Consider the following 21,891-nt stretch of genomic DNA (forward strand, 5'->3'; position numbering starts at 1 on the left):
GCTGTGTTCACCAACAACTTTTATGTGTGTTGCTTGAAATGCCAGCATCTGCCGATTTCCTCATGTTCACTGTTTTATGATCTAGCTTGACACACAAAATGAAAACTAAATTAATGCTATTTGCAATTACTGTGAGAAATTTCTCACCCTCTCTGGAATTCTATAGCAATAAAATAAATATTGTAGAAATAAGTACTAAAGAATCTCTTCTTAACTTTTTGTAAACTTAATTAAAATAGAAGCTGGCCAGAAAGATAACTTTGTAATATTACACGATACAAACAGGAAAAGAATCAGTGATCTTTCTCTTCTCCATTCAATAGAATAAGCAAATAAAAATGGCACCCAAGGTCTCAGAAGCTGAAAACAAAGCAACTAATCTAGCTTTTCAATTTTTAAGTTATTGGCAAATTCACTTTTTGTCAGTCACTGTGTATATCATGTGCGCATTATTACTGACTGAAAAGATGGGAAATTAATGGTCCGTGGAATGAAATTAAATTCTGTCTGATGATAGCCCATCAGCTAAATGACCTTGTATTTCACATCAAGCAAGGATGCCTTTGTGATGAATGTGCTGTATTACTCTGTCCTCTTCCAAACATTTTCTTGTATTTCTATTATCTCTTGCACCATTCTGCTTTGAGAAGGCAGAGAAGACAAGGGACATGACATCCAACTGAGCTGTTTCAAAAATGATCTTTATTGTTTGCAATGAGTGACGAGACAATGACTCAAAAATTCTCTACCACAGCACAACATTTTTGTGCACCATGCAAAGAAATGTAATCAACAGTCCCATTGCTAAATGACAAAACGCACCTAGAATACAGCTCTCAGGAAGTTAAATTGGCTGTTGGTTAGACTTGCACAGAATCATTTGAACATGTATAGAAGTACAACACATCTTTACATAAGTTGCACTGAAGACATTCATGGATCTATAGTCTGCAAACAATGCACGCCACTCACCTGGAATCAAGCCTTCACAAGGCAGGAAAGTCCTGCTTCCATGTGCCTTACAAGAATTCCAGTATAACCTAATCAGTTGTGGCATTTGACACATGAATCTTTTACTGATAGAAATCTTTTAAGCTTCAGGCTACTGTACCTCCTTTCTGATGGTAGCAATGCGTAGAGGACATGCCCTGGATAGCGAGAGTTCTTAAGCATCGATGTCGCTTACATGAGCCAGTGCCTTTTAAAGATGTTTTTAATGGTGGGGATGGCGTGGAAGAACAGTCGTTGAATGAACTATGAACCCATGCACCATACCCCCCCCCCATGCACTTGTGTCTGTTGTAAACACATACATCTACTAATAGCATTTTCTCTTAGAGAAGGCTGAGAGGGGATCTTATTGAAACATATAAGATTATTAAGGGATTGGACATGCTGCAGGCAGGAAGTATGTTCCCGCTGATGGGTGAGTCCAGAACCAGAGGCCACAGTTTAAGAATTAGGGGTAGGCCATTTGGAACGGAGTTCAGGAAAAACTTTTTCATCCAGAGAGTGGTGGATATATGGAATATTCTGCCCCAGAAGGCTGTGGAGGCCAAGTCCCTGGATGCTTTCAAAAAAGAGATGGATAGAGCTCTTAAAGATAGTGGAATCAAAGGTTATGGGGATAGGGCAGGAACTGGATACTGATAGTGGATGATCAGCCATGATCACAGTGAATGGCGGTGCTGGCTCGAAGGGCTGAATGGCCTACTCCTGCACCTATTGTCTATTATCTATTGTCTGTTGCAGTCAGCAACCATCAACTTTTACCCCAGATGACCTATGGGCTCCCACCCCAGTGGCCTCTGCCCTGATCTGCAGAAACACTAGCCATTATCCTAACCATACAAAAATGAGATATTTGCAAGGTCAACAACTCCTACGACCCTTTCCTACATCACACCAATTCTACCTAATCCTCCAGGCCCTGATTCTCAAGTGAAACTTTCTTCTTCCTTACATTCATTCCTCTGCAACTGTAACCTTGCCGAAGTCCTCCAATAACTTACATTCTGGACCTTAAAACACAATGCTGTGGCAGGGGACCCAAGCACCAAACTGGTAGAGACAATTTCCATTATCAGTTTATTGTGCCTTTTCAAGTTATCATTTTTCCACTGCTTTCCAGTTTTTGTCAGCAGGTCAGGCAGCATTCATGGAGGGGGGGATAAACAGTTGATAATTTGGGCAGAGGCCCTTCATCATGACTGGATAGGAAGGGGAAAGATGCCAGAATAACAAACACAAGAAGTCTGCAGGTGCTGGAAATCTTGAGCAACACACACAAAATGCTGCAGGAACTCAGGAGGTCAGGAAGGATCTATGAAAACAAATAGATAGTTGACATTTTGGGCTGAGACCCTTTTTCAGGACTGAGAAGGAAGTGGAATGGTGCCAGAATAAAAAGGTGAGGGGGGGGGAGGGGAGAATTTGTTTACCAGAAGGAGAAATCACAATTCATGCTGTCAGGTTGCAGGCTACCCAGACGGAATATAAGGTGTTGCTCCTCCACCCTGAGGGTGGCTTCAACTTGCACAAGAGGCAGCCATGGACCGACATGTCAAATGGGAATAGAAATGGTAAATAAAATGTTTCGCCACTGGGAAGTCTCGCTTGTGGCAGATGGCGTGGAAGTGCTCGACGAAGTGGTCCCCCAATTTACAACAGGTCTCACCAATGTACAGGAGGCTACATCAGGAGCACCAGATACAATAGACGACCCCAGATTTGCAGGTGAAGTGTTGCCTCAGGTGAAAATGACTGGCTGGGCCCTGAATGGAGGTGAGGGTAGGTATAGCAGTTAGGCCGCTTGTAGGGATAAGCGCCTGGAAAGAGATTAGTGGGGAGGGAGGAATGGAGAGGGGAATTGCAGAGGGAACAATCACTGCACAAAGCAGAGAGGGGGAGGGGAAGTAAAGATCTGTTTAGTAGTGGAATTTCTTTGGAGATTGCAGAAGCTGCAGAGGATAATGCATTGGATGCAGAGACCGATGGGCTGGTAGGTAAGGACAAGAGGAACTCTACCATTATTAAGACAGCAGGAAGATGAGGAGAGCAGAAAATGGAGGGAGGGAAACACTATTCTTTAAAGAAGTACGACATCCAGGAATGGAAAGGCGCGTCTTGGGAGCAGATGCAGCGGAGGCAAGAAAACCAAGAAAAGGGAATAGCATTTTTACAGGAGATAGGGTGGGAAGAGGTATAGTTGAGATAACTGTGGGAATCAGTAGCTTTATAAAAGATGTCAGCTAACAGTATGTCTCCAGAGATGGAGATAGAGAGATCGTGAAAAGGGAGTGAGGTGTCAGAGATGGACCAAATGAATTTAGGGGCAGGGTGGAAGTTTGAGGCAAAGTTGATAAAATTAACAAGCTCAGCATGAGTGCACGAAGCAGCATCAATGCGGTTGTCAATATAGTGGAGGAAGAGTTGGGCAGTTTTGATCATAAACCTTTTTACATAGCCAGTGAAGAGGCAAGCATAGCTGGGGTCCATGTGAAGGCTCATGGCTACCCCTCGAGTTTGGAGAAAGTGAGAGGAGCCAAGGAAAAAAATTGTTCAGGCTGAAGACAGGTTCTGCAAGGTGGATGAGGGTAGTGTTAGAAGGAGATTGGCTGGTTCTTTTGTCAAGAAAGAAAAGAGAGCTTTGAGGCCTTCTTGATGGGGGATAGAAGTGTATGGGGATAGAAGTGTATAGGGATAGGCGGTCAGGGCCAGGGAATTGAAAATTACTGAGAAGACCAAGGGCATGAGAAGTGTCATGGATGTAGGTGGAAAGAGACTAAATCAAGGAGGATAGAATGGAATTGAGATAAGACACAAGTTCAGTGGGGAAGGAGCAGGCAGAGGCAATTGGCCTATCCAGTTTGTGGATCTTGGGTAGGAGGTAGGAGATAAAAGCAAGCAGTGTAGGACAAGGAAAATATGAGTTTTGTGGCAGTGGATGGGAGTTCTCCAGAGCTGATGAGGTCACTGATGGGGAGTTTTCTGATGGTCTGGATTGGGGTCCTCTTCAAGGGGTGGGTATGAGGAGGTGTCTGAGTGTTGCTGTCTGACCTTAGCAAGGTAAGAGTCAGTGCGTCACACTACAATAGCACCCCTCTTTGTCTGCAGGTTTGATGGTAAGGTTAGAACTGGTGCGGAGAGTGGAGATCAGTGTGTTCGGAGGGGGTAAGGTTGGAGGAGGAGAAAAGGAGTACTGAAATCAAGACAGTGGATGTCGCATTGGCAATTCAGAATGAAAAGATCCAGAGCAGGCAGAGAACAGGAGTAGGGTATCCAAGAAGAGGAGGACGGTTGAGGATGAGAAAAGGGGTCATCACAGCATGGTGTGGAACCCTTGCCAAAAAAGTGGGCTCGGAGACGGAGGCAACAGAGAGGAGCTTGATGCCATGGTGGGCAAAGGGAGATAAAGGTGAACCCAGAGTAAGAACGTAGGGAGAAGGGAAGGATTACAGGCTGGCAGGTGATAGGTGAGACCAGATGAGGTGGAAGGTAGGATGAAGTTGGGAGTTATAGGTGGAAGAAGGGATCTGATAGGAGACAACAATGAGAGAAAGGAAAGGAGGAGGGGCACCAGGGGCAAGTGAGGAGAAGATGAGGGGTAAGAGCAGAGCCAGAATGGAGAGTGGAAAAGGGTGAGAGGGAGTAATTACCAGAAATTAGAGAAATCAATGTTTATACCATCAGGTTGGAGGCTACCCAGGAGTATGAGATGATGCTCCTCCAGCCTGAGGGTAGCCTTATCAAAAAGCTGAAACACACAAGGTATTTACTCCAGCAATATGGGATAGAAGTTCTGAGTAGCTTATTTCAGTTGAAACTCTACAATATCATTTTTGGAAGGACTTGTTTGAGTAGACGACATAATACAGTTCGTGTGGTATTTGTCAAAAGTTTACACACTATACGTTGTAACAAGACTCGAAAGGAGGAGGTTAAGGGTACAGCAGTCAGTAATACTTTACATCAAGGAGATGACCCAAGGGAATTTTTCTTCATTTTTTTCTGTGTTCTCAATGACTGCGATTATCTTTGTGCCAAAACCGTGGCTGACCTGAAATTTGGTTTTCAAGATAAATGACAATTACTCTCCTTCACCTCACTTTTTATCAGTTTTCTGTCATATGTATAAAGTATACAGATTTCATAGCTGGTCGCCAAAAAATATCAACTATAATAAATATGCATTTACATTGCCCAAGGAAAAATAGATTAGGAAGGAGTCACTTCCTTTGGGTTTTAAAACCAGCTCAAGAGAAGAAGCAGGGTGAACAGGGAGGAAGGGAATGAAAGGGAATGTCCACTTGGAGATGTGCACGTGCAAATCCTCATGTCTGTATTATTGCTACACAAGATACAGTAGATACCACTTAATAGGAACACATCGGGACTAGTACATTTTGGCACAATTAGCCAAAGTTTCATGGAAATAGTTAAAAAGGTATAAAGAAGACGAACTACCATTTAACTAACAAATTATGTAGTTAAGTGAAATACGGAACAGATTAGAACACTAACAGTTCTACTATAATACTATAAAACTGCAGTTCCTAATAGTTATTGTCTGAAGAATTCAGCTGAATAATTTGTTCATCCTTATAAAATCTCTATAAGAATCTATATATTGAAATGTGAGAATACTACTGAACTGAAGTCTGACATATTGATGTCAAAGCACTGCTTAGATTCTAAATTTAAAAAGGTAAATACAGCAGATTCTGGCTAATTGGGTCACCGGTTAATTGGGGTAGCCGCTTATTTGGGACAACCCTCAAAGAACAAAATCTAATTGAAACAGTAGCCTGTATTCTCTTACCACCTACAACCCCACCAGCCTCTGCATCCAGCACATAATTCTCTGGAACTTCCACCATCTCCAACAGGATCCCACCACCAAGCACATCTTTCCCTCCCCCTTCCACTTCCTGCTTTCCACTTCCTGATTCCCTTGTCCAGTCATCGCTCCCACCAATCTCCCTCTGGCACTTATCCTTGCAAGTGGAACAAATGCTACACTTACCCCTACACCTCGTCCCTCACCATCATTCAGGGCTCCAACCAGTTCTTCCAGGTGAGGTGACACTTCAGCTGGGAGTCTGTTGGGGTCATCAAGCATCTATGCTCTATCCACCAGAAGAAGCAGTATCTTCAAGTGGCTGCTTACTTTAATTCCACTTCCCATTCCGATACGTCAATCCATGGCCTTCTCTACTGTCAGGATGAGGCCACACTCAGGTTGGAGGAACAACCCCTTATATTCCATCTGGATAGCCTCCAACCTAATGGCATGAGCACTGATTTCTCAAACTTCCGATAATGCCCTCCCCTTTCACCATTCCCTTTTCCCTCTCTCACTTTATTTCCTTGCCTGTCCATCACCTCCCTCAGGTGCTCCTCCCCCTTCCCTCTCTTCCATGGCCTTCTGTTCTCTCCTATTGGACTTCCCCTTCTCCAGCCCTGTATCTCTTTCACCAATCAACTTCACAGCTCTTTACTTCACCCCTCCCCCTCCCGGTTACACCTATCACCTTGTGTTTTTCCTCTCCCCTCCCCCATCTTTTTTTCTCCAGTCCTGCCAAAGGGTCTCGGCCCGAAACATCTACTTATGCGATCGATTATTTTGTGCTTTATATTTGTAATTAATTTAGAACATTTTGTGGAGATCTGTTTTCACTTTATCATGAAAGAGTCTTTTTCTAATGATCAGTGCAAAAAAAGTCAAATTAGATCCACTGTGATTCAGTGTTGTAAAACAATAAAACATGAAAACTTCCAGGTGGGGGGGGGGCGTGGCGTAGTATGAATACTTTTCATAGGCTTTTGTTCTTTGAGAGTTGTCCCAAATAAGCAGCTACTCCAATTAACCGGTGACCCAATTAACCAGAATCTACAATATTTATCTTTTCAAATTTAGAATCTAAGCAGTGCTTTGACACTAATATGCCAGACTTCAGCTCAGTAGTATTCTCACATTTCAAAAAATGGAGTCTTATTGAAATTTTATAAGGATGAACAAATGCATTCAGCTGACATGCATATCCAATAAAAGGTTTTAATGCGTAGAAATTTGGTTGAACACTTTTGAAGCAGTATTGTAACCATAGAATGTACAAAATCATTTTTGTATATAATACAAGATGAACAAGGTGCAGAATGAGTGGAATTTTCCTCTGGAAATTTTTTGAAGAGAATGTGACCTTTAATATAAAATATAAACAGCAATAGCTACAAAGAAAAAGAACAATTAGACATTTAAAGAGAAACCACCTGGTTTAAGCACTGACCTTAAGCCATTGAAGAGCTGTTTAGATTTATCAAGTAGGTAGCAAAAATCAGTAACAGTCTTCCTCTCTCCCAGTGGAATATCATCATCATTTCCCCCTCCTGCTGTCATGGCTCCTTCCAGTTTCAATACTGAAAACCAATGATAAAAACGTTAAATTAGTAGGTAGAACTGCACAATAGCATCGAGGTGAGCACATCACTTTACAGTGCCAGTGATCCACCAATCGGGATTCGATTCCCGCTGCTGTCTCTAAGGAGTCTGTACACTCTCCATGTCTGCATGTGTTCCTCCAGCTGCTCCGGTTTCCTCTCACATTCCAAAGACTTATGGTTAGGGTTGGTGAGTTGAGGGTACGTTATGTTGGCTTCTGAAGTGTGGCGACACTTGTGGGCTAATCCAACACAATCCTCACTGACTTGATACAAACAACGCATTTCATTGCATGTTTCAATGTTTGTGACAAATAAAGCTAACTTTATCTTTATTTTTGCCTTACTAATTAAGGTTAAGTACTTAAACCTGCATCCATCAAAAGATTAAAAGCTAGCTCCAAGCATAGCATCCATGTAAATTGTAAAGTACTGTATGAGGAGCATTTGATGCCTCTGGGCCTGTACTCGCTGGAGCCTAGGAAAGACCAGCGTCAAATCTACCATGAGGTCACCACAAAAGAGAGAATCTGGTTCGACTGTGATGGCATCCACCATTATTACCATCTACCACCACCTTAATTAGAAAAAGCAGAATACCATAACAACAGAATTAGGTAATTCAACCCATCAAGTCTGTTCCACTCTGCATTCCATCATAGCTGCTCTATTATGCCTCTTAATCCCATTCTCCTGACTTCTCCCCGTAACCTTTGATGCACTGACTAATAAAGAAACTATCAACTTCCATTTTAAATATATCCAATGACTCACCACCTTCTGGCGAAAGAAATTCCTTCTCATCTCTGTTACAAGACTATTAGAGCAATTATTATGCACAACAGGGTTGAATTAAACAATGAATTAGACACTTTTTTAAACGTTGTAATTAATTTCAGAACATAACTTGGAAATAAAATTGCCATTAAAACAGCACAAACATTAACAAAATAGCACAAATTCAACAAATAATCCAAAAATATTTTGCATGTTTGTAAACAAAAACATTATTTCCACATTACGATGTTTCACACCTCCACATCAACAGAATATGCATAAAACCAAAAAAGTATCATTTGTCCAAGAGGATGCACATAACACCACCAACAAACAGAATTAGATTCACTTATTAAATTTCAGGTCAATTTCAGAAAACAAAATATAATTAATGTACTCTCTCACTTAAGAGGCCATAAAAAAATAAAATCCATGAACCACCATTAAAGAGTTTATGCTGACAGGATGCCCCAAAGCCAATGAAATATTTCTTACTGTAATATTAAGAAATCTAGCAGCCAATTTTTACAAAGCCCATAAGCATAGTTAGTTAAATAAATCATAATATCTTTTTATTGAAAGAAATGTGTCAATCTTATAAAATGCATCAAGTTCCCTTCAGAAAAGAGGTTCCCAACCTTGTGTGGTGCCATGGACCCCTACCACTAACCGAGGAGTCTGTGGACCCCAGGTGGGAACCCCTACAATAGAAACCATAAAATCAGGAATCCATCATTCAATATTGTCATGCCTGATCTTCTGCCTCAATGGTATGTATCCATTCTTTCACCATACCACGTATTGCATCAAAATATTTATTTTTCCATATATTTAACCATTTCCTATTACTTGTAAAACTGTCTACCACAGAAAGCTGTGAAGGACAAGTTCACATTTTAGTCCTTTATGTCTTAGACCAAGATCCCAGATTTTCAACATTTCAGCCAGTGAAACATTCCTTCTGCATTTGGTGAGTCACACCCCATCAGAAAGTCAAATGTCAAAGTCATATCATTGATCTAAACCAGGGGTCCCCAACCTTTCTTTGCCATGGTCTAATACCATTAAGCAAGGGGTCTGTGGACCTCAGGTTGTGAGCTCCTCATCTAAACTGCACTGAATACAGGTCTGGAAAAGCCAATCTCTCTTTTCCGACAATAATCTTAACATGCCAGGAATCAATCTGTTAAGCCTTCAATGCATTCCTTCTGTAACTAAAAGACCCTTTCTCCGTTAGATCAAAATTCAAGCAATGCTCTGGATACAATCGAACCAAGACACTGTATAATTGTGGAAAGATATTCCTCCTCCAATACTCAAAACAACTTATAGTGAAGGTCATAATACCCTTTGCTTACTTAACTGTTTGCTTCATCTGCATATCTTTCAATGACTGGTACCTAAGGATGCATAAATCCTGCAGCACCTCAACATCTCCCAACCTAAACTATTTAATAGCCTGCCTTTGTTTTTCCATCAAAATGAACCTTACATTCATTGCTATTACACTGCATTTACCATGGATTAGTCTACTCCGCTACTCAACACTTTAAAAGCACCTTACATCCTTGAAACTCAGTCCTGCCCAGTTCTGTGTCATTGCCGGTCTTAGAAATATTACATTCAGCTTCTTGATCAAAAGCAATAGGATTCAAGCATTAATCCCTGAAGTACTCAATGACTCATTGCCTGCCACTCAGAAAAACAATTATTTATCCTTACTGTTCCCAAGCAGTCAACTAACTCTTAATCATTCATTTCTCATAATAAACCCCTACATCTGACTATATCATCGGCCTTCTGAATATCCAAATACACCATATCCACTGGTATTTCCCTTAACTGTTACATTCTCCAAAAAAAACAAAACTTCAGTAGATTTCTCCAGCTTGTACCCCTTCATAACTCAACATGCTTTAACCTCATTCCAGAATTTATATAACAAATAATGTATCCATCATTTCCATGGCTACTTTTTAGTCCCGATTTGTTTTTTTAATTACAAATTGCTTTACTATTTTTATTGTTCCATTATTAAACACTGTTTATGTCTGTAAGGAACCTACAGGTTTTCACCCAAACCTTTTTCTTCTTTACATAGCTGCAGAAACTTTTGCTTGTATTACATGAAAGTAAATTCTCACACTTAAGTTTTGCTCTCTCAGCTGAAGAACACAAGATTGTTCGAATTATAAATTATTTCCAATCCTCAGTACGCTACTCGCTCTGAAACTTAATATGTAACTCAAAAGAAGTAAAAGCCATTCCTTTCACATCTTTTTATTTCAGACAACCCGGTGACCCGTTGGGGCACCCTTTGAGAGAAAGGTAGTGCAGGCCTGACCATAATGTCCCCCTTCTCTTTTCACGCGGCATAATTAGGCTGTCCATATTTTTTTTTACCCTAATGCTTGATAGAAGATACGGAGCAGTAACACCAAAGCCTCCAGGATGCGGATTTTTCTTGATGATGTGGTTGGCGCTCTCCTAAATGGCCGTGATAGCCCTGCCCTTTTGCTGCGGTTGGTGTCGCTGCTGAGGCTGGCCGTGCGCATGTGTCGTGGTGTCGTGTCGCAGTTTCCATGAAAGGTGGAATCAGCTCTGTGAGCATCATGAGGCGCTGCTGTGGCTGGCCGTGCACATGCATCCTGGTGTCGCATCCCGGTTTCCATTAAAGCTGGAATCGGCTCGGGTTGTGGAAAGCGGGGCCTTTTGATTGACGAGTGAGCAATTTTATACGAATATATAACCCTGAACTTTGCATGCATTCTGTAAGTTAGCGCATTTTAAGTCGATTTAGTCAAAAAAAAAGTGCCGCTGTAATGCACCGTTTGGGCTAATTGGAGGTCACAGACAAACAGAGCACGAGAGTTTTAGTAGTATATGGATAGATACGGTTCCGATACTGTTAAGAGCCTGTTATCTACATTCTGACTGTGTGAGTTCAGGCCAATCTGGCACTTTGTTGTCTCCAAGAGTGTACCACGAGTCTGCAACCAAAGCATCTGGTGTGGAGGCCAGGAAGCCAGAAGACAGGGCATGAGCTCATGGTCGACTCCATCTCTTGCCAATTAAAGCCACCAAGGAAGATTGAAATCAAGGCAGAAGCAAAGGGCAAGCAAGTGTTCAGCACCAGCTTTCAGCCTCTCACTTGCTGCTGCTGGAGGTGGTGTCTGTGTGCAGTAGTTCTTCACTCTCTCTTGCCCGCTAATCCCAAGGGAAGGTCCTTGCAATCAAGTGAATCTCTCTCTCCCTTGATGCTGTCAGCAGATGGTGCCAAAGCAAGGTTTAATCAACACAGATTATAGATTTAGACTGCAATTCAGGTTTATGATGTTTTCCAGTTTCTAGTTCTAGCTCTGGTCACTCCTTTTTGTTACTGTGTTTAGGCGATTTTTGAGTTGGGGTAGCCTGCTGTTAATGCACACTAGGCTGAATTGTACTGAAATGTGCCTTTTGATTTTGTGTTATGTTCTGTATTTTCGCTTGTTTCTTTTTTGTAGCTGTTTGTGCAATTTTTTTTGTGCTTGTGGGGGAGTGGGTTTGATGTTTGATATTCTTCTTTGAACGGGTAGGTTCCATGGTTCTTTGTTTCATGATGTCTGTGAGGAAGATGAATTTCAGGGTTGCATACTACATACATACTTAGATAATAAATGTACTTTAAATCTAGAATATTGGATACAGTTCTGCACCCTATTATAAGAAGGATGTCGAGGCTTTGGAAAGGGTGTAGAAAATGTTTACAGGATGCTCCCTGGTTAAGAGGCCATGTGCTGTAATGAGAGGTTGGACAAACTTGGGTTGTTTTCTCTGGAGCAGCAGAAGTTAACAGTAGATCTGTTAAAGGTTTGTAAGATCATGATAGACATAGATAGAGTAGGCATACAATATATTTTTCAAAGACTGAAATATTGAATGCCAGCATGCATGCATTTAACGTGAGAGGGTAATTTCAAAGGAGAAGTGAGGGGCAAAATTTTTTTTTTATATACACAGGTAGGTGGGTGTTTGGGGAGGTAGCAGAGGCTGAAACATCAGGGATCTTTAGGAGATGTTTAGATAAGGCACATGAATGTGAGGAAAAATGGAAGGATATGGACATTGTGTAAGCAGAAGAGATTAGCAGAAGAGACTAGCCACATGATTACTAATTTAACTGGTTCAGCACAACATTGTGGGCCGAAGTGACTGTTTTTATGCTGTACTATTCTATGCTCTACGACTTCTCTATAAACACAAGAGATTCTGCAGATTCTGGAAATCCAGAGCAACACACACAAAACACTGGATGACTCAGCAGGTCAGGCAGCATCGATGAAGAGGAATAAACGGTCGATATTACAAGCTGAGACCCTTCATCAGTGACCCGAGAGGGAATTGACAAGCACTGTGGAAATAAGAAAGTTTACTCTTCATTCTGAACTGTATATCAGGTGACAAAATAGGTTTCAGGTTCTTCTATATGTGATACATGACCATCAGTTTGAAAATGGTACAACTGAACTGCATTTGATAAGTGTGAAAACGCTCTACTAATTTCTTTGAGGACTGCATTGCTCTCTTGTCAAGGAACTACTGGAGGTAGAGGTGAGGTACAGCACTGGAGTGAGAAAGACTAAAAGAAAAAATGTCTTGAAGCAGTTTGATGCAACTTGGCTCGACACAGATCTTCATTGAGATTTGGCTCCGTTCTCAACCCTTGGTGGCAAGAATCCAAATCACTACAATTTAGGAACTCTGAGATTTCAGGCAATCTTGCACGAAAATGGACTTGCATTTTTGTAAAAACAGTTTAATTTATGATTTTCTTGTGAATGTTATGTAATGCTGTGCCTGTGATGTTGCTACAAGTCAAGTTTATGAAAGATTTGCTCTATTTGTCACATCTACATCAAAACACATCATGAAATGCATCATTTGTGTCAATGACCAACATCGATTAAGGATTAGCTGGAGGCAGCCTATACGTTCCACCATGCTTCCAGTGCTAACGTAGCATGCTCACCACTTACTAACCTTAACCCATGGGTTACCACATAGACCAATACCATTAAGCAAGGGACACCAGATTGGGAAACCCTGACCTAACCCATATGTCCTTGGAATATAAGAGGAAATTAGAGCACCCAGAGGAAAACCATACAGTTGTAGGATGAACATACAAACTCCTTACAGCCAGCAGTGGGAACTGAACCCCAATCATTGATGTTATAAAGCATAATGCGAACAGCAACACTACCATGCTGTGACTTTGACTTTAATCATTACTGATTAGGGTGGGGGTATCCAGAACGAGAGGGCACAGCCTCAAAATTGAGGGGGCATCCTTTTAGAACAGAGGTAAGGAGGAATTGTCTTAGTCAGAGAGTAGTAAAGCTGTGGAATGCTTTGCCACAGACTGCAGTGGAGGTCAAGTCCATGGGTATATTTAAGGCAGAAGTTGGTCGTTTCCTAATCGGTCAGGCATCAAAGGATATAGCGAGAAGGGTTGAGTAGGATCTGGGATCAGGGATCAGTCATGATGGAATGATGGGGCAGAATCAAGGGCTGAATGGCCTGATTCTGCTCTTATGGACTTGCATGCCAACACTAGAACCAAAGTATCTTTCTGCTCTTATGGACTTGCATGCCAACACTAGAACCAAAGTATCTAAGCATCAAGTTGTAATTTTAAGATAATAGTTGCCTGTGCACACATTCAAAGGCCAAATTCCAAGTCACTGTCAAGTTTCACAAGTTTTCGGTTCCAGTTAAGGATCGATAATAAAATGTTACAGTTAAGCCAATATTATGTGGCATTTAATTACCACACTAAAAATTTCAGCAGACATTGTACTCAAAAGACAGACTGAATTTTTACTGAGAATATCCCATGCCTTTTGAGAAGTGCTTGCTGGAGCGGAAATCAATCAACAGTAGGCTGATGAGGCTCAGGCTGAAAGAAAAGCAAGTGAATATGAACGAAAGTGACATTGAAGATTGTGATCCAGTGCTATGTTCTAACTCCACACCACAAGGTGAAGCTGTACCAGAGCTGTGTTCTGTCCACATTCTTCCACGGGTTAGAATGCTGGAGCATGACTGAGAATAACCTTGCCAGACTGTCGTCATTCCACACCATGAGCCTCTGGAAGATCCTCCATATTTTCTGGCCAAGAAAGATCTCCGATGCCACCCTACTCCTTCAGTGTCACCAACAGGACATGACCACAACCATTATGAAGAAACGTTAAAGGTAGATTGAGCAAATGATGAGAAGAGGGGTTGACTCCATCATCAAAACTGCAGGCAGAGGAAACATGGGAGACCAAAGGCAACTTGGTGCCATACCACAGAGGCAGAAATTAAGACCCTGTACCACACCTAGGGCACAATAGAGTAGATGGCCAAGGACAGACAGAGATGGATGACTATTGCTGCCTTAAATGCCAGTGACATAATAGGCAACCACACACACAATCCATGCCTTAATATATCCAATGCATTTTAATTCAAAGAAATTTATTTTGAAATCCACTGAGTTGACTTCTTGGAGTGAAAAATCATCTGAGATACCTGCAAGGGAAAAGTCCTCTAACTGACTAGCTCCGGTATCTAATTCCACTGCCTGATAGTAAAGGAACATGGGAATATTCTGGGAAAATGTGGAACACTTCCCTTATCTCTAGAGCAGAGGCAGACATCGAAGATATTTTCTACACTTTGAGTAGATCCAAAGAAACTTCATGCAATTGAGAAAATGCACATTTAAAGACCAACACTTCAAACTTGGCTCAAAACATATAGTAGTGATGCTGCAGTCCAAGTAAATGTTCCGGGTACTCATAAAACCTGGAGTGTCACAAATAAGCATTCAAGGCATTGGAAGGATACCACTAACACTATGCCCCCAGAATCCTCCAAATTCATTGAAAGTATAAGAGAATCAATGTCAGCTTTCTGTCATGTGCCAAGAGTATTGAACCCCCTAAACTGGATCAACTTGGGCAATCCATTTTATCAGTATGCCACACATCAGATTCATGAAACTGTTGTTCCCAGCTTTTTCCTGTCATAAGGTTACAAGGCAGAAAGAAGAAATGACTCAGGGATACCCTCAAAAGTGCAATGTCCCCATTGAAGAGAGCAAATGTTAGGACTATGCCACCTTTGAAATGTCTACTAGCCTGTCTGATGAGGGAATTCCCATCCCACCTGTGGAAGACTCTGGAATTGGAACTGGTTATTATTGTCACATGTACTGAGGTATGCATCTGTACGCACACTGCTCATACAAATCAAGTCATTACCTGGTGCATTGAGCTAGAATAAGGTAAAACAGCAACACAAAATAAAGTACAACAGCTACAAAAAGAGTGCAGAGCAGTTAGGCAAGGTGCAAGGTTATAACAAGGTACATTGTGAAGTCAAGAGTCCATGTCATTGCACTGGGGAACCATTCAATAGTGATAGAACAGCAGAATAGAAGCTGCCCTTGAGCCAAGTGGTACATGATTTCAGGCTTTTGTATGATGGGGAGAAGGGAGAGAATGTTCACCGTTGTGGGTAGGGTCTTTGATTATGCTAGCTGCTTTACTGAGGCAGCAAGAAGAGCATTCAGAGTTCATCAAGTGAAGAATGGTTTCCATGATATTCTGAACTATGTTAGTGCTTGCAGTCACAAGCAGACAGTTGCCATATCAAGTTGTGATGCAGCCAGGCAGAATGCTTTCTACAGCGCATTGAAAAAATTGGTAAGAGTCAGTGGGGATATGCCAAATTTCTATAGTCTTTTGAGGAAGTAAGATTGGTGTTTTCTTGGCCATGGCATCAATGTGGTTGGTATGTTCACGTTAAGGACCTTGAAACTCTCAACACTCTTGACTGCCACTGACGTAGACAGAAGTATGTGCACTGTCCCCTTTTGCGAAATCAATGACCGGCTCTTTTGATGACACTGACGTAAAGGTTGTTGTCATAACACCACATCACTAGGCACCATCTTCTTTTAACTCATTATTGAGATATGGCCCACTATCATGGTATTACCTTCAAATTTGGCAAAGGAGATAGAGTAGAATCTGGCCACATAGTCATAAGTGTACTGGAAATAGAGTGGGGCACTAGTGTTTAGAATAATTGTGGCGGAAGTGTTGTTGCCTATCCTTAGCTGGTTGTGGTCTGGTGTTCAGGAAGTCAAAGATCTAGTTGTAGATGGAGGCACCGACTCTCAGGGTCCAAAGCTTAGTGGTGAGTTTGCCTAGAATTACAGTATTGAAGACTATCTATTGATTGAGTTATTCATAGGTACAAAGTGAAAGAGGCTCTTCAAGCCACACCACCCAACCCCAATCCTAACCTAAACACAGGACAATTTACAATAACCAATTAACCGACCCAATAAATCTTTGGACTTGAGAGAAAAGCAGAGGACCCTGAGAAAGTACACACAATTCCATGGAGAGAGCATACACTCTTTACAGATGACACTGGGATTGAACTCTGAACACTTGAGCTGTGTTAGTGTCACGCTAACTGCTACAATAGTCTAATATGGGTAACACACAATGAAGCAACTTGATGAAAGATCTTCACCTAAAACACCAACAGTTTATTCCCCTTCATAGATGCTGCCTGACTTGTCAGGTTTCTCCGGCATTTTTTGTCTGTTCCTCAAGATCCCCAGCATCTGTAGAATTAAGTCTAATGTAGGTGACTTTACTGTGTCCAAATGGATCAGAGATGTGCGTAGGGCAAAGGAGATGATGTCTATCTTAGACCTACTTCAGTGGTAGGCAAATTGCTGTAGGTCAAGGTTGTCTGCAGGGCTAGAATTGATGCCTGCTGTGAGCAGCATCGAAGATAACAGATGCCAGAGACACTGGGTAGTAGTCATTAAGGCATGTTACCTTATTTATCTTTGGTAACAGGATGACAGATAACCTGCACAGGATACGAGGATATGGCCACTGACTGCAGTCTATGGTTTCCATATGGACTACCAGTCATCTCAGAGCAATAGCAGAAGCAAATCATGCTCAGGTCTGAGGGAATACCAAAGACAAATTGATGAAGTATTGTAAAACTATATTTGATTCTTTCTCAACAAAGCAAAATGTTCTTAGAAATCCACTGATTTTGGAAATCTTCAAACAGTTTGGTGGCCATCATGGTTCAAGCTTATCTGACTTTGACCATTTCCTTTTATTTATGCTCCTACACCTAGGCTTGTAGAAAGTAAATTGCTTCAGGTACAAGAGTAAACATTCAAGCATTTGTCAGACTTTATTTACTTTAATTCTACAATAATTAAAAGGATTGTTTTAAAAAAAACCAAAAAGTTGCATGACAGTTGCAGTAAATAGTCTTTATTCTCCTTGTCTGTAACTACCTTTCTCACAGTCTTTTATTTGTCTTTGTAGCTTATTATTGTTTGCCAAGTTACTGCTTCTTCTTAGTTAAACTGTTCCTTCTGCGATGGCAATAGACCAGAAATGTTGGGAATCCTCAGTGAGAACAAGCAGTATTTATGGAAATGTTTCAGTTTGAAGTCGTTTTTCAGAACCCGGTTCAATACTTCAAACAGCTTCTTCCCCTCAGCCATCAAATTTCTGAATCGTCCATGAACACTACCTCCATTTCTTTACACATAGACTCTCACCCCTCTTTAATACCTGTGCCATTCTAAGCTCAAAGTTTTGACACTGTAAGCTTAGACTTGTTTCCTTGAACAAGAGGAGTAAAGTGATCAATTTAAGTGTTTGCTCGGGTGAGTGATACCTTATAAATTAAGAGACTAGAGTAAAATTCATCTTGTTTGAATTATTTGATAAGTGGGCAGCTCCAAAAGGATCTGTTAAAGGGTATACTATTTGGAAAATTAGTAACCAAGTGACATTTCTAAGTAAATAGGATTAATAAGTCATCTATTCCATTTTTAGATATACTGCACCAACAGTCACTGTCCATTGGTAAGAAATGGGCTTTGTGCTGGACAAGACTGGTGAAATCTTTCATAAGGATCTTAAACAAGCAACTAATTTACTGGGTAGTCTCCAACCTGATGGCATGAACACTGATTTCTCAAACTTCCAATAATACCCCCCCCCCCCACTTCACTAGTCCCATCCACTTTTCTTTCTCCCTTTATTTCCTTGCCAGTCCATTGCCTCCCTCTTATGCTCCTCCCCCTTTTCTTTCTTCCATGGCCTTCTGTCCTCTATCAGACCCCCTCCATTTCTCCAGCCCTGTATCTCTTTCAACTTCCCAGCTCTTTACATCATTCCCCCCCCCGCCTTCAGGTTTCACCTATTGCCTTGTGTTTCTCTCCCCTCCCCCACCTTTTAAATCTACTCCCCCTCCAGTCTTGAAGGATCTCAGCCCAAAACACTGACTGTACACTTTTCCATAGAAGCTGCCTGGTCTGCCGACTTCCTCCAGCATTTTGTGTGCATAACTCAGTGATTACCTTCAGCAGCCTAGCTGTCACTCTACTACATCAATTCATTGCCTTTCACGTGTTAGAGTAAGTTTTTGGGTAGATGATTCATTTACACTTAAATGACTTTGGCCACCAGTCTTCTGTTCTTTGACAAAGTACTGTGGATTGAGTTCATACCAATGCATTTCCTAAAAGCTGTGAACCCAGTTCATTATTTGTAACAATGCCGTTCCTAAAAGCTGTGAATAACGGAATACCAGCCCAGATGCTGCCGATGGAAGTGTGAAGTTTACAGGTAGTTTCAAAGACAACCTTATCTATACTTTGTAACGCAAACACAAGGAAACCTGCAGATGCTGGAATTTCAAGCAACACACATCAAAGTTGCAGGTGAACGCAGCAGGCCAGGCAGCATCTATAGGAAGAGGTACAGTCGATGCTTTGGGCGAAGACCCTTCGTCAGGAAGGGTAAATATGGATTGTCCTTCATGTTAAGCATGTAAAATACCAAATAAACATATTGTGGATTTAATTTGGAACAACGGATTCCTGAATACCAGCCTGAAAGCTGCTGGCACTGGTGGAATGGACTTAATCAAAAGGTGTGAAGTATGTATGTAGCTTCAAAAGAAAGCATTGTCTATACTTTGTAGATATGGAATTGTCCTTTGTGTTTAGCAAATAAATATCAAACCCCATCACAGGGCCAGCAGACCTTTCCACCGAAAGCATCTCCGTCTGTATGATGCCTGCTGAACCTTGTTTTGTCAAATAAAGAAGCTGCTTTGTATCTACCAGTAACTATACGGTGATTTCATTCACATGTATTCAGGTTGTCTTTTGTTCTTGAAGGACAGTATTAATTTGATACTTGCCATTTATCTTGCAATCTTTTCCATGGGTCAATGAATTTTTGTGACCATATTATTTCTTGGCATTCTACCTAACCTGAAGATCCTATTTGACACAGATTATTTTCCTCTTATTTTAGAAATTTAATTGATATACCTGAAAGTTTACACTTCCTGGGAAGCATTGTGATCTACTGTGACAATACTCCAGAAGCAAGGTTAGCCAAGCTTGGTTGTTGGTCTGCCAAGTACAGATATCACTTGCCTTTGTACACTGTAAAATTGAGATAAAAGTCATTGTCAACTCTTTCACTGAAGCCTCTCAGAGGATGGACTAAATGTTCAACAACTCTGCAATGAAGATCTTTCTACTAATCTACCAATAACCCTATCAATCATAGATTCCTTCCCACATCTCTGGACCACTAATATCATCTAGGCTGTCAATATCTCTGACAATCTATCCCGGGTCCAACATATTCATAAAATAACAAAGGCGGCACATCGGTTGCTATATTTCATTAAAGTGAGTCTAGCAAATTTCCAGATGTACCGTAGGGAGCATTCCAACTGGTAGCATCATTCTTTAGTCTGGAGGGGCCACTAAACAGGATCAGAAAAAGCCTCGAGGGTTGAAAACTCAGCCAACATGGGCATTAGCCCTCCATCCTAAGAAGGTATCTTCAAAAGGCAATATCTCTAAAAGGTGGCATCCATCATTAAGAACACCCATCACCCAGGACATTGCCCTCTTCTCACTGCTACCACCTGTGAGGTGATACACATTCAAGTATTCTAAAGGGAGGATCACATAACCATGACAAGGGGGAAAAAAATATCAAAAACAATATGGAAGCAAAAGAGAGCACATAATAGCAAAAAGTAGTGGGAAGTCAGAGGATTGGAATGTTTAAAATCCAACAGGCTACTTAATAAAAATAAGGAAGGAAAATTAAATATGAAGGTAAGTTAGTCAATAATATCAAAGAGGATACCTAAAGGAGGTGAACGAGAAGGCAAGTGCCAGCTGCTTGCCATTTGATTCAGAGTAATCTCACCAGCAATCAGAGAGGGGAGACTGCCCTTTGATCATTGGTGGGATCACTCTGGTGCCAGAGAGGGAGACCCTGCTGCTGTGCCCAGAGAATGTTGCCCAGATTTTCTGCATTTTGGAGATGGACTTGGGCAAGGGAATTTTCTCAGTCTTAGTTTTTTCAAAATACATAAATACTGTTTTTGGCCTGATCTTTTTTGTGTGCAAGGTAGAGTGATTTAGGGGTTGATAGTTATGTTGCTGTTCTTCTTTCTTGGTTGTATACTTTGATAATAAATGAACCTTTGAAAAGCTTTAAGGTACATAAAGAATAAAAGAGGTAAGTGGAAATAGAACTGAAAGATAGTAATGGGGACAAGGAAACAGCAGATGAACTTAGTATTTTGCACCATTCTTTACCGTGGAAGACACCAACAGTTTGCCAGAAATTTGAGCATCGGAGGCAGAAGTGAGTGCAGTTGCTATTACTAAGGAGGAGCTTGGAAAACTGAAAGGACTGAAGGTAAAGTCACCTGGACCAGATGGATTACACTCCAGGGTTCTGAAAGATGTAGCTGAAGAGACCTGAGACTTTAGCAATAATCTTTTCAAAAATCACTAGATTCTGGAATGGTTCCAGAGGACCGGAAAATTGCAAATATTACTTCACTTTGAAGGCAGCAGAAGAAAAGAAATTATAGGCTAGTTAGCCTGACAGTGGTTGGGAAGATAAAGTTCATTTTTAAGGATGAGGTTTCAGGATACTTGGGAGGTACATAATAGGCAGAAGTCAGCACGGTTTCCTTAAGAGGAAATCTTGCCTGACAAACCTGTTGAAATTCTGAGGAACTGACAGGCAAGATAGACAAAGGAGAGTTCATGGATGTCGTTTATTCAGATGCTTAGTGGCCTCGACAAAGTGCTGTGTATGAGATTGCTTAATAAGATCCCATGGTATTATGGGAAAGATACTAGCATGATAGAAAATTGGCTGACTGACAGGAGGCAGAGTGGAAATAAAAGGGGCCCTTTCTGATTGGCTGTTGGTGATTAGTAATGTGCCACAAGGGTGAAGTTGGGAGCTTCTTTTCATGTTACATGTCAATGAAATGGCTTTCAGAACTGAAGGCTTTGTGGGCAAGTTTGTAGACAATACAATGATAGGTGGGCAGGCAGGTAGCACTGAGGAAGCAGAGGGTCTGGAGAAGGACTTAGATTGGGAGATAGGAGATAGAATATAGTGTAGGGAAGTGTATAGTCATATGCTTTGGTAGAAGGAATAAAGGCAGAGACTATTTTCTAAATGGGGAGTGAATTAAGAAATCTGCGGTGCAAAGGGACTTGGGATTCCTTGTGCAGGATTGCCT

The 21,891-nt window shown here is 41.3% G+C and overlaps 1 protein-coding gene across 4 annotated transcripts in view; it reads right to left on the minus strand.

Annotated features, from left to right (window-relative positions):
- The window catches only part of scai (suppressor of cancer cell invasion), a 144,111-nt gene that overhangs the window by 67,006 nt on the left and 55,214 nt on the right, over nucleotides 1-21,891 (minus strand). For 3 of the 4 annotated variants that reach the window (XM_072239899.1, XM_072239900.1, XM_072239902.1), the window contains one exon: nucleotides 7,290-7,419. In XM_072239899.1, coding sequence (XP_072096000.1) covers nucleotides 7,290-7,399 — 110 coding nt within the window. In that variant the 5' untranslated portion in view covers nucleotides 7,400-7,419. Of the gene's footprint in view, nucleotides 1-4,970; nucleotides 5,060-7,289; nucleotides 7,420-21,891 lie in introns of those variants that run through there. The other variant, XM_072239901.1, reaches the window with a different exon arrangement.

This window comes from Mobula birostris, chromosome 22, assembly GCF_030028105.1.
Source record: "Mobula birostris isolate sMobBir1 chromosome 22, sMobBir1.hap1, whole genome shotgun sequence".
Taxonomy (NCBI): domain Eukaryota; kingdom Metazoa; phylum Chordata; class Chondrichthyes; order Myliobatiformes; family Myliobatidae; genus Mobula; species Mobula birostris.